At 40.2% G+C, this 13266-nt stretch overlaps 1 protein-coding gene across 2 annotated transcripts; it reads right to left on the reverse strand.

Moving 5' to 3' along the window:
- Positions 1-3425: 3425 nt before the first annotated feature.
- On the reverse strand, positions 3426-7664 carry LOC112161373 (elongation of very long chain fatty acids protein 6). Of its 2 annotated transcripts, none has more exons than XM_024296438.2 (5): positions 7561-7664; positions 7352-7487; positions 6660-6791; positions 5393-5544; positions 3426-4320 (listed from the first exon to the last, which is right to left on the reverse strand). In XM_024296438.2, the coding sequence occupies exons 1-5, from the start codon at positions 7643-7645 to the stop codon at positions 3896-3898; spliced, it is 930 nt and encodes a 309-aa protein (XP_024152206.1). In that variant the 5' UTR covers positions 7646-7664; the 3' UTR covers positions 3426-3895. The 2 variants fall into 2 exon arrangements, with proteins under 2 accessions (XP_024152206.1, XP_024152207.1); XM_024296439.2 differs by having other exon boundaries at positions 7556-7650.
- Between the last annotated feature and the right edge of the window lie 5602 nt (positions 7665-13266).

The raw sequence follows: 13266 nt of genomic DNA on the forward strand, positions 1-13266 counted from the left end.
CTGATGATATCAAGAAAATTGAATTTAAAATTGCATTTCTGAGTATTTCTTTGTTCAAATTGTTGTGAATCAGGAGCAGATGAAAAAATGCAGTTTGAAAAAGCTTATAGTCATGAGATAGAAGCTATGATCAGCTCCATTCTGATCATCCACCTGCTGACAAATAGATCCATGAACGTCTTTGTTTTCCTGGTCTGAGCTGGAATCTGGATCAGAACTGTAAGGATGGATAGAAAACAAGATTGCTGACATTTTTGTTGCACCACTAATGTTAGGTTGGGGGTGTGAGGGGCTGTAAGCTAGCAGATGACTGATGGGATGTGGGGATGGGGTTACAATGACCCCATCCATGACTCAGAGGTGAGTTTTTAATGAACTCTGCTGCTCTGGAGGAGCTATGTCCTAGAACATTTCTTTTTTAAAATTTGGGTTAAAAACATCCTTAAAATAGCTCTGGGAACGCTTTTAGAATTTATCAACACATGATCAATGTGTGACTTTAAAGCAGGGGTCCCCAAACTGTTTTCTTCTCTGATGTGGGGTCGGTTTGTGGGCTAACAGGAAGTGTAACAATCACAGCCTTAATTTAAACATTTATGGTTTTCCACAAAAGCCACACATAGCCAAATTTAAAATGATTAATTTTCATGTAATATTCATTAAAAATAATACTAAAACATTTTAAAAACTAGATATATAGCATTACCTGCAATAATGCCAGTGTGAATGCTGGAAGCTGAATTTGGCTGCTGAAAATGATAGTGCTGATAGCTGAAAACGCTGAAGATGATAGATAGCTAGCTAAAATATTAGTGAAATGCCAAATTAGCCTAAAGATCTGAAAAAAGCCTAAATTAGCTAAAACAGCTAGTATGTAGCTTAAATATTAACTAAATTCCAAAATATCCTAAAAACTGAGAAAAACTACTTTAGCCAAAACAGCTAGCCTAAACCTAAAATGTTAGCTAAGCATCAAATTAGCCTAAAAAATGAAAAAAATCCTAAATTAGCCAAAAACAACTAGCATATAGCTGAAATATTTGCTAAACTCCAAATTAGCCTAATAATATAATAAATAAAAGAATTAGCCTGATAGTGTTTGGGGGGGCCGGGCAGAATGTGGAGGCGGGCCTGATATTTCTTGTCCCGCCCACAACAAAAAAAAGCAAATAAAAAAAAAAGCTGGGAACATTTTGAAAAATAGATCCAATAACGATGGACGTGCCTTTAAACAGAGGCTCTACTGTCAAAGAGGTTTCGAAGGTTAAAGAGTTCACAGTAATACATGCAGCAGCACAAGCATCGTAGCATCCAGTGTGACAGGAGAAACCGGTTCTGTGTCCTAAAGGTATCAAAGGCAGATTGAAGATGTGGCTGCTGTACAGGAAACATGTGCAGACTAAGTTTAGGAAAATGAGAGGAGAGCCTAAAGAGATCCAGGTTTGGTTTGTTAAAGAAGAACCACAGAGATAGTGTCCTTAACATGGTTGACCCTTCAAAACAGCTGAAAGAGAGGGTTTAGGTACCTGATTGATTAGATTCACCCTAATCATTCCACACATGAAGCAGAAAACCAAGTGGAGTCTGATCTGGATTGCTGAGAATCCGTTGGAAGTTCAAGATGGAGGAGACACAAGAAGTTAGAGATATAGTGAAAAACTCAGTGGATGTCGTAAATACCTTTAATTTGGCTTCAGTGTCAACATTCTGTGGGACTAAAAAGCTGATTTAGTCAGTGAGTCGTTCCAAATTAATCAACCAAACAGTCATGAAGACACAACGTCGATTAACAAACGAGTAGTTCCACCTGGTCATTGGGTCTTCTGGTTGGCAGTAGACACTCGGGTGTTGCAGGTGAACTTGGTGAGTCTCAAAGTGTCCTCAGACTCATCAAGACCCAGAACTACTCTCAGAGTTTGTGACAGACCCAAGAGTGGAGCCCCACCAGTAACAGACCAGAACCAGTACTTAACAACCACACAGCTGTTTACCAGATGTGAGGCTACTGGGGTTTACTGACAAACTCCTCACAACCAACAGACGACCGATACAGGTGACTGACACCAAGACCAATGCAGCAATGGTTAACCGTCCTGTCCACTGATGTGTTGAGTCACCTTACTCAGAAATGATGGTTGTCAGGGTTCTTGGTGAGCGATACACCAACATGGACCCCAAGGTTGGCTTTGATAGAGGAGGAGCCCCAGTCAGAGCTAAACTGGTTTGGTCCTTGTAGATGGTCCAGTCACTGGACATTCTTACCTCAGAAACATCATCATTCCCTAACTTCCTGGATGATAACGCTCCTCCACACGCTATCAGAATCATCACTGCTACAGGAAGTGGCTCGTATGGTGTGACCAGTTATGACCTCTGACCTGAACCCCATAGAGCCTAGGGGTGTAGGGAGAAATCGATACGGTGATAAATCGTGATATTTCAATCGACGATACTTGTATCAATTTAAAATGTTGACATGGCAATATGTAATTAATTATTTTGAGCATCTTACTTTTGTTTTCCAGCTAACCCTCCAACCACCAGTTGGCAGCACACTGAGCCTCTTTGAAAACAATAAGATCTTGCAAGAGCCAGCTTGTGCTAAAGTTCAGTCAGAATCGCAGTTTTTGTTGTCATGAGACATTTACTAACTATTTAGTCTTTATTTGGGATTGGTACCAGACAAAAACTCTGTGCTACGTTTCTTCCAGAATCATATAAACGTGGATTGTGGTCCTTTGTAGTTGAGAACGAGTGAAGCTGATCGTTCACGGTTCAGTGTTGGGATGTATAGCAATACGTAAATCACCAGACTCTTGGCAATACATACCTGTAGCCCTTATGCTTTCCTAGGTATGTTGACGGGAGAAGGGTCATCTGGACCCCACAAGAAAGCGCGCTGGACTTTATTTTTCAATGATTTTCACTGGTGTCCGTGGCAGGAAGTCCTGTCCACCTTCATCCACATTTGTCATGGGATGGATACCACGTCAATGTAAGGCTGGGGTCATCTGGACCCCATAAGATAGCACAAAAGGCCCGTCCTGGAGCGGCTGAAGCAGAGACGGGATAGCACTAGTGGAAGAGTGGAACGCCTCAGAACGACACGAGGACAGTGAGGCGACGGCCCCGACAAGCTGTTATTGGTGGAAAGATCCCATTTTAATGGTCAATTTCTCTTATTTTGGGCAATTTTAGCATCGTCTTCAACTTTTGAAGTAATAAATATAATATTTAAAATGATGCCAGGAGTCAAAAGAAACCTTTGTTTAGGGTTGATCAGATCGGATCCTGTAAACCGGCTCAGGTCCAGCTGGTTCTGGACCATCTAAACCCAGAGAACAATCCTTATCTAGCAGGATCAGATGATCCTCTTCCTTTCAAACATATTCTGACTTTGTCATCTAAAAAAAGAACTCAGAATCTTTACAGTAAAAAACGTCTTTATTTTCTCAGCAATAAATTAAATGTGAAACATTGGTTCCTCTGAGACGGCTCACAGGGGCGTGTTCATGCAGGAAGAACGTCTTCACCGTTTCTCACCAACACGTCGGTCCATCGAAACTCAGACGCTTCCACGGATCGCACAGCCCTGTGGGCGGAGCTACACGGTCACTGGCAGCACAGGAGGCTCAGGCCACCAGTTCAGCGCCATCACGTGTCACCAGTCAGTGGAAAGGGGGCGGGGTTTCTCGGGAGCCAATCAGATTAACCAACAGTGTTTAGAGTTTCAGAATGTCATTCAGGAAACTGAAAAAAGTTAAATACTTTTCATTAAATAAAAAACGTCATAAATAGTTTCTTTTTCAGCTCGGGGTCCGTAAACACTGTTCAGTAAAAACTGCAGAGTCAGAGTTCTGGTTCTGCTGACGGGAAGAGGAGCTGGTTCCAGCCCTCACTGGGTCTTGGTGGTCTTGACGTGCGGCCGCAGGTACGTCTGGTAGAAGAAGTTGGAGAAGAGCAGCAGGTAGCTCAGGTACATGAGGGAGGCCCAGGTGATGTTGTCGAGGCGGGACGGGCAGTCGCCCTGCTGCATCCAGCGGTACACCAGCGCGCTCACCGTCACGCCCATGACCATCTGAGCGATCTGAGAGCTGGTGATGAGCACTGCGAAGGGGCGGGGCACACGCAGGCCGGCGGCGCGCGCCGCGTAGTAGCTGTACATGAGCGCGTGCACGGTGTAGTTCATGGTCATGAACCAGCCGCCGCCGGCCACCATGTCCTTGTAGGAGTACCAGGAGTAGAGCAGCACGGTGATGTGGTGGTACCAGTGCAGGAAGAGGAGCTTCTGCTTCCGCAGCACGATGAAGGCCGTGTCACCTGTGCAGGACAGGTAGACGTCAGACGAGTGACAGGCGTTCACCCACAAGAAAACAAGCTGAACGTTCCAGAAAACAAAAATATGTAAAGCATCTCGCCCTGCAGGAATCTGCTTATGCAGCTTCATTCTGGAAGAAGTCTCACTCTGATCTTTTTTTGAGTTATTCTAAGAATCACTGTAGTTTTGTAGGACATAGTTTCTGCAAAGTGGCTGGAGTTCATCAGAAATTCATTTCCGAATTGTAGAAATCTTAACAATTCTCAGAGTGAGTCTTTAACTTGAGAGTCTAAATCCAGAAACTTCAGGGATTCCTTTGGTACCATAAATCAAATATTTGTTCCTATAGTAAGTATATAATTTTTTTTCAAGTATATTGTACTTTTTTTTTCCATCGTTTATATTTGTTGCTGAACTTGTTTAAAAATGTGTTTCCTTACTAAAAAACTGGAGCTAAATTAGAGCCAATATTATTTGAAAGCCATATAAAATAAATAAAAAAAATATTGGTGTTTGGCCCAAAAACATTTTAGGTTTCAAAACTCAAAAAAGAAAAGTAAGTAATTACATTTGTCTTTAATAAAAAAATAAAAAAAATCAAGAGAATAGCTAGAAAAATACTCTATTGTGGTAAACTGGGATATAGAATTTTTTTCCATATCCTCCAGCAGTATTTCTGTCTCTCCAGTACGTCTACAGTCGGGAGTGCTCGTCTCTGGAGGATGCAGAGACATTAGTTGCTTTAAGGCTCTAAACTTTTACCTTCAGGTTGTTGTGGAACGTTCTTTATCTCATTTATTCAGATTTTCTTCATTGTTCAACTCAGATCTGGTTTGGAGGCTTCAAACTTCTGAACCTTTCATCACCAGAGTTTTATCTCCAACGTTTACGTTCTTTCGCTTATCTTCAAGATCAAAGACATTCCAGCAATTATGAATCAGAGCTTTGTGTTGTTATGCAACACTTTACGTTAGTAATGCATAACAATAACCGCTTTAATGGTTGAAGAGTTTCGGTGTGTCAAACAGCAGAAACCCGAATCTCATCTCCTCCCTCAACCCGTCCAGAACTCACCCAGCTCCGGCGCTTTGCTCAGGACGAAGGCGTAGGCCCAGAACTTGCTGATGGGTCCGTTGTAGAAACTCTGATCGCAGATGGACTGTCTGAAGCCGCCAGTGCTCAGGATGTGCAGCATGTAGGAACCGGTCCGAACCGCTCCAATGATGCTGGAGACACAGAACAGAACCGATGGTCAGAACCAGAGCGGAAAAACAGCTCCTGACCATTTCTACCTCCAGAGTGTCTAGACCAGAGGTCAGCGACCTGCAGCTCCAGATGCACATGTGGCTCTTTTATCTCTACATGGAGGCTCCTCAGACAAACATGAGATAAGTCATGGAGATGCTGACCCAGACATGTCGACCGTCAGTCAGCAGCTCCCCCAAAACAAAACTACCCAAAGAAAACAAATAAATAAAGCCCAAAAACTAAGACTACCAAACCCCAAACTAAAACAACAAAACCCAGCAGGAAGACTGCTGAAGACGAGGGGAAAAAAACAAAGAAAAGAAATAATAAAATCTTTAAAGTAAAGATTACTTAATTAGCATTTATTTAATTTAGATTAGTTTGTCTTGTTTGATCAACTCTACCTCCAGAATGAACAGATTTTATATGCAAAGAAAAACTTTGGTAAAAAGTTTGATCTTTTATGAGTTTAAAGCACATATTATCTTATGCTGCACTGAGATGATCTGTTTGTCACTGAGCAGCTTTTATTTTGAAAATAAGTAAAAAAAAAAAAATAGAAATCACATTTTGAGATTCCAGTTTCTTTCTTATATCAAAAATAGATATAATTCATTTTCATTATTAAAAAAGAAGAAGGTCATGAATGAAAACCCAAATCTCTTAAAGGCTGAAGTGAGACTAAGCGGCTCCTTGTAGGTTTTGATCCGTAGAAAACGGTACGGTTCTTTTACTGTTAAAGGTTGCAGACTCCTGGTCTATAGCGAGTCCAGTCCTGACGGACAGAAGTGGAACCACAGAGGAGTCTCCTCTGGAGAGGATCTGAGGTCTGGGACACTCAGGTGAGCTCAGATGTTTAGTCAGGGAGGAGTTCACCTCCAACCAGGTGCTATCCATCAGTAGGTGAGGGTTCAGGTTCAAAGTCACCTTTCAGTTGAACTGACCCCATGATCCATCACACCTTCAGCTCAATCAAAGGATGCAGCCGGTTGCTATGGTGACAGCTAAACCTTTTTTTTTTTTTACCAATCACGACAGAAGAAGCTTCAGAATCTGGGAGGAGGTTGGACCACGGGTAAGAGCGGAGGGTTACCTGAACACAGCCAGGCTGAGCGACCAGAGGACCAGCGGCAGCCGCAGGTTGAGTTTGGGGCGGGGCTTCATGTAGTGCTGGCCTGCAAACACCAGGGCAGCGTAGAGAGCGCTGAACATGAAGGACTTACTCCTGAAAACCAGACAGACACAGAGGATTGGGTTACATCAGGACAGGAGCAGCATCAGAACACACAGAGACCTGCAGGGGTCTTTGATGTCACGTGACCAGCTCCAGATGGTGCATTTGATGCAGCTCGGACACTAAAACTCTAATAATGAAGGAGCAGGAGGTTCAGATCTCATTGTTCAGATCAAAAGAAACACAATAAAGTCGGAACCAGAACCTCCAGACCCTGAAACCTGAGGATGCATACCTGCACAAGGACGGGCTGACCCCGCCCCCTCACCTCCGACCAGCGGCTGGTCGGGTTTGGTTTCTGACCTGCCCTCTTTCGCAGGTGTGTCTGGGCGGTGCCGGACTGACCGGCTCTCAGGTGCGGACATTCCGTTTCTAGTGAGTCAGCCTTTTTTAAATCACGCATGCGCAAAGCGGCCCGACTATGACATAACACAGTAGAGGCAGACATCCCAAAAGAGTTTGTTATCCTGAACTTCTTTAAGAATGTTCAAACCCGCGTGTAACCGGCAGGTAAAGGTGTGAGGAGGCAGTACAGGTGAGGAGGGTCTCACCAGTTCGCCTGCATCCACTGGATCGCCCCGCGCTCGTCGAAGCGCCGCTCGAAGCCGTACTCGGACAGGTGGAGCTCCGTCCCGTTCATCTCCATCTTCTGCTTCTTCTGCTTCACACACGCAGTCTGCGCCACACCTGTATGTCAGGATTTTAAAGCCTGTCAGCAGGGGGCGGGGCCAGATACACCTGCATTTCATTCATACCATACAGGTGAGGTCAGAGCGGGAACCTGACGTCGTCATGGCCGTAAGGCACGCGGAAGGAACACAGAGAACGTGCACATCTTTGAACATGAAGCTTGCTGGAAAAGTTTACCGGAAGTGACGCAGCAGCAGGTATTTTTCAAAACTTCTGGATGCCCTCGCACAGGTTAAAGAAAGGTTAATGAACCACTGATGAAAACTGTTTTTAACATGTAATTTTGGCACTTTATGACCATATAAAACATCTAAAAAGAACATTTAGCCTAAAATTACATTTTTATTTTTGTAATTGTTGTGGAGCAGACCTTTGAAGCCTGTAGTTGTGACGTAGGTGCTACAATGGGAGGGCTGCAGTCTTCCTGCAAATAGATCCATGAACATTTTTGTTTTCCTGCTCTGATATTTTTTTGGGTTGAAGTTCTGAGTTGCTGTTGCAGTTTAAAAAAAAGGGATGATGGGAAGTGTGGTTAGGCTTACTCCACCCACAACTCAGGGGCTAGTCTCTCCTGCCGCTCTGCAGAAACTTTGTTCTGAAAAAAAACGACACAGGATTTTTGATTTTGGCTAAAAACAGCATAATCCTGATTAAAGATCACTAGCTTTGAAATGGATCAAAAGATGATCAAAGGTGGACTTTAAAGAAAAACAATTCAAAGTAAACAAAATAATCCTGATGTTTATGAGAGAAATAATAATAATCCACACAAGGATATAAATTAATACTATACTGGATTTAATCCCACCTCATTAGCACCACAATTTATCTGACTTTTATAATTGATATTAAAAATAATACATTTAATTTTAAAATAAAAGTTTCTTTATTATTGTTCCTAATTGTATCAAGACATGTCTGCTTTACATGTACCTTAATCCTAGCTTCTACTTCAAACCAAAAACATCAGTCATTATTATTATTTCTTCGTTTTGTTTTAATAGTTAGACATAAATTAGGGCATTAAGGGGACACCGTACACAGGAGATAAAAACATTTTTAAAAGTCAAATTGGAGAAACAAAAACAATTTGGACATATATGGATTAATGGAAGAACAAATTCATTTAAACAAAACAATTGTTTATGGTTGTCAACATTTTTGTCCCTTTGAGTCGTGATGTTTTCCCAGGAGGTTTACTTCAGATCATGACCTCTTAAAACCGCTCTGAAGAAATGGGTCACGCCCAAAGGTAAACGAAAATTACTGCAGCGAAGCTCCGTCACTGCAGAAACACGTCAATAATAAAGGGAACACAAATCCTGAAACTTACCTGACAGTTTATGAGGTTTCTGTATCCAAAATTTCACCTTAATTTTATTTAATTGACTTTAAAATCAAATTGTTGACTAAAATAAAACTCGTCTTTAGAGGATTATTTTATTCATATAAACAAATCAGTCGCTGCAGGGTCCACAGATTATATTTTACATTCATAAATGACAAAAAAGGAAAATAACTTCATGTTTTATAGCTTCAGGAAGGAATCACGACTTAAAAATACTGAAATTAAAAAAGCAAAGTGAGTAAAACCAGAAATTTATCCAAGATTGTCCTTACAAACTTTTGTAATCATCATTATGTTTGTATATCTTGTTATGGAACCGTTTCTTATCAATAAAGTTTTGTGAAAAACACGTTTTAACTTAGTTCTGTTTCCTGCATCATCTGACAGCTTTTAAACAAAAAACTGAAACAATTCAAAAACAAACTAGTTTTATTTTATATACATTGCTTGAATAAAATATTTTTTGTAAACAAGTTTTTTTTTATAAAAAAATATGTTTTATACTATTTGTTTATTTATTTACTTCACTGTCATTTTTAAAATGTTTTTTACCCAAAAAAACTTTTACCAAAAAATGTACATATTTTTAAAGTTATATATAAATAATTTTTAGAATATAAGTTTTTGTTTTACAAAAAGAAATTTAGAAACTGTGCACAGTTTTTTAGTCTTAAAGGAGCAGAATAAACCCAAATTTAACATGTTAAATCAGTGCATTACAACTAAAGGAGTCTATTTATTCTTCAAAAAACAGAAAATGTTAAAATTCATCATTAAAAATTCAAAAGACGTCTTTATTTATGTGATAATGCTTTAGGACGTCCAATAAAAACTGTAACAAAAATATTGTTTTCTTGTAGTTATCGTCCTTTTGATTTAATAATTGTAATGCATGCATCTTTAGTTTTTTTATCAAACTATTTTGAATATTGTACGAAATCCTTTTTCTTGATCCCAGCTTTTGACCTTCCGTAGAGTTCCTGTGCAGCGGAGCTTCAGCAGAAGCCTGAAGGAACACTAGTGAAACTCGTAAAGTAGGTCGGGTCAGGAATGTTCCAGAAGACAGGAGGCCAGGTCGTGTTTACGCAGCGTACGTATGTTCACTTCACATGTGTCTCAACCTCATTCTTCTGCAGCATTTTCCTGAAAACAGAAAAGCAGAAGCAGCTCGCATTTCCTTCCAGAGCTGAAAGAAAAGCAGGTCAGAGCGGCCTCCGCGCTCCGCCATGATGCTTTGGTTTGTGAAAGGCACAGATACAATCTAGAAAAACTCTTTTATTAGATAAACTCAAAGCAGCGTCAGCGTTCAACCGCCCACGAACAGGAATGCTGCAGGTTCTCCAAACACAAGTGGATGCTGGGATCAAAATGAATAAATCCAACTTTATACCTAAAATAAATCTATTTATAGTCTCATTTCTGAGGTTTATAAAAAGGTTTTTGTTTTATTAATTACTGACTCTGACAAAGACTTTTTTCATGATCTCTAGATAAGTCAACATATTTAAGGCTGTGGTTTTTGATTGGCAGGTGGGCGGACCCAAATTCAATTGAATATTATTGTCCCACTTCCAGCATCAGTGCATCAATTGGTGACATCAGAGATGATCCACTCCAGTGTGTTTATATTTTATTCCCACAGCTGCAGCTGACACGACAAGAAAACAATGACTAAAAAACAGACCAATAAATGCATTTATAGGAGCACGTGCAGCCAAGTTGACCTGCGTCTTCACTCGAACTCGCCCTTCGACGTACTAAATCTGAACATTGACTTAATTCTGAATCTTCACATTAATCTGAATTTTAACTCAAACCAATTAACATTTAACCTGGATTTTTTTGATTCCATGCAATTTTATTTCTTGTTTTTGTTACCACTCTCTTTCTTTTCTTTAAAAGGTCTTCCTTTTGTCAGGCTATAATTGCAAATAAGAATGACGTTCTTAAAATGTCCTGCCTGTATAAATAAAGTTTATATATAAAAAATTTAAAAATTAATTGAAAATAAAAATCTGTATCTTCAAATGAGTTTAAACCTGAAGCATTAAATCATTTTACACTTTTACCTAAATCCGCTTTTCTACTGAATCTTTCTCAGAACTTAATCCTAAATTCAGAAACTGAATCTGAACCTGAAAGAGACTCAAAAGACATAAAAAGATCTGCACGTGTACAAACACACACGTGCACGGCTGAACAGGATCACGTGTTTGTGTGAACTCTCCATCTGTGTGCAGCTGATCTCTCAGGTGTTTACTCTGTATGGAAGGACCTCTGGGCCTCTGAAGCATCTTTCTTTGTCTCACTTCTCCACCGCCTGCCCTCAGAAGAAAGCTCCGTTTGTTTGTCGGGACTGTAAGAACCGAGCGGCTGAATGAATGAAGACAAACAGGCCGAGCAGAAGGAAGAATTTAGAGACGGCTCCGTGAGTCAGCATCCATTTATGGGACTCAGAAGAAGTCTTCACATTCTTCTCCGTGTTCCAGGACACGATGTCATGCAGGAGCTGCACGGAGCTGCACGGAGCTGCATGCCACAGAGGTCCAGCTTCATCATCTACATCTAAACACCGCAGACACCAGACCGGATATTTTGGGTGTTTTTTTAAACAGGAGTCATAAACTGTGCTCCAGTTATAAACCAGCTTCCAATGGTCTTTTGGAAAACTGTAAAATTAGGTTAAGGATTGGGCTCCTGATCTCAGCTGAAACAAATCACGTTCATCAATCCTCAGCTGAAATGTTCCCGCCCTGACCAACGTTCCCAAGCGTCTTCAGCATTCCTGACATGTTGGAAATGTTCCTGCTTTAAAAGTCCAGATGTTAGATTTAATCCTCTGCACACAAACTCATTGTAATTTGCAGTGGATTAAAAGGATTAATTTAATTTTATATATTTATATATGTGTGCATAGATTCAGATTGGGGAAAATGTTTTCATTCTGCAGCTTTTCAGCAGAAAGAGGATTTTTAAAGACCCACTCCAATGAAAACTGTGTTCTTGACACGTTTTTGTGGCATTTTTTTACAAGAATGAAAGACATATAAAAATAAAGTTAAGCTTAAAATTGTATTTATGAGTATTTCTTTGTTCAAGTCATTGTGAATCAGGAGCAGATGTAAAAATACTGTTGGTGTTGTAGTGACAGAAGCTCCCTGCTCCGTCCCGTTGTGATGCGTCTAAACCAGGAGTCTGAAACCTGCGGCTCCTGGATGTGAAGTGAAAAAAGTCAACTCAAACGTCATTCTATCCATTCACTTAAGCTGCTTGTTTATTGTAGATCGGTTCATCCCAGTCTTGTTCAGGTTTACTATCTTGTCCCTGGTGTCCTTCGACAGCTCTTTGGTCTTGTTGGAGAGGCTGCAGTCAGACTGTTTAAAGACCCTCTCCAATGAAAATCAAGTTGTTTTTTAAAATTTTTCTCATAATGGAGGACATATAAAAAATAACTTAAGATTAAAACTACATTTCTGGGTGTGGTGGACCGGGTAATATAAGGCAGGGACAGCAAGAATGCATCAAAACTACATTTAATTTTAAAAACATGTAAATGCACAAAATAGGCCCCAAAAAAGGTAAAAGCAACAAAAATAACATAATCTTTAAATTTAACAGAGGAGGACAACTGAACAGACATTCTTCTTCCTTTTTGTGTTGTTCTTCATCTAAATTGGAAACATAAGGGAACATATCAGATCAGATCACTGAAAAAGACCAAAACAATCTAAAATACACAAAATTAAGTTGTCCATCCTGTGGGAAATGAACACACAAAAATACATAAATGAATGAAGATTAACCAGGAATTAAAGCAGATCAATGCTCAACACAAAGAGTTTCTCCGTGGAAGGTTTAGTCCACAGGCTGTAAGGTCTCTGCTGACGATGCTTCTCGGTGTCAGGCCGGACTGGAGGCTTCCAGCAGTAGATGGCAGCAGCATAGCATGACACAGATGACAGTTGGAGAGAGACTTTAAGGTGTGAACCTGAACAGGTATTATTTAGCTTCATAAAGAAGAAGTTAACAAGTTTGTGAGGAACAGAATTCTTGCTTGTTTGTGGGAGTTAAACACTTATTTTCTGCAACATTACACCAATAAAAATAGGCCAACCAGAATGTGATTTCCTGAATGAGAAATTAATTGTTCACATTCTATCTCCAGTTGAATTGTAGACCTTTCATCACATTCCTTAGAGAACTTGTAGAATCAGTGACTGACAAACACTTTTTGCTCCATATTGTGTGTTTATTAACACACACTTGTATTCATAGATACTTGTTTGAAGTAATGTTACATCACACAACCATTATGTGGGTTTAACCACGTTTAATGAGAGATTCTGCAATAAATCAAACAGTTTAGGACTATGTTGTTATGAAAAATATCATTTTTTAAAAATCAATCCTTTATTGTCCAAAATACAC

The sequence above is a fragment of the Oryzias melastigma genome, linkage group LG15 (assembly GCF_002922805.2).
Source record: "Oryzias melastigma strain HK-1 linkage group LG15, ASM292280v2, whole genome shotgun sequence".
In the NCBI taxonomy this organism is placed as follows: domain Eukaryota; kingdom Metazoa; phylum Chordata; class Actinopteri; order Beloniformes; family Adrianichthyidae; genus Oryzias; species Oryzias melastigma.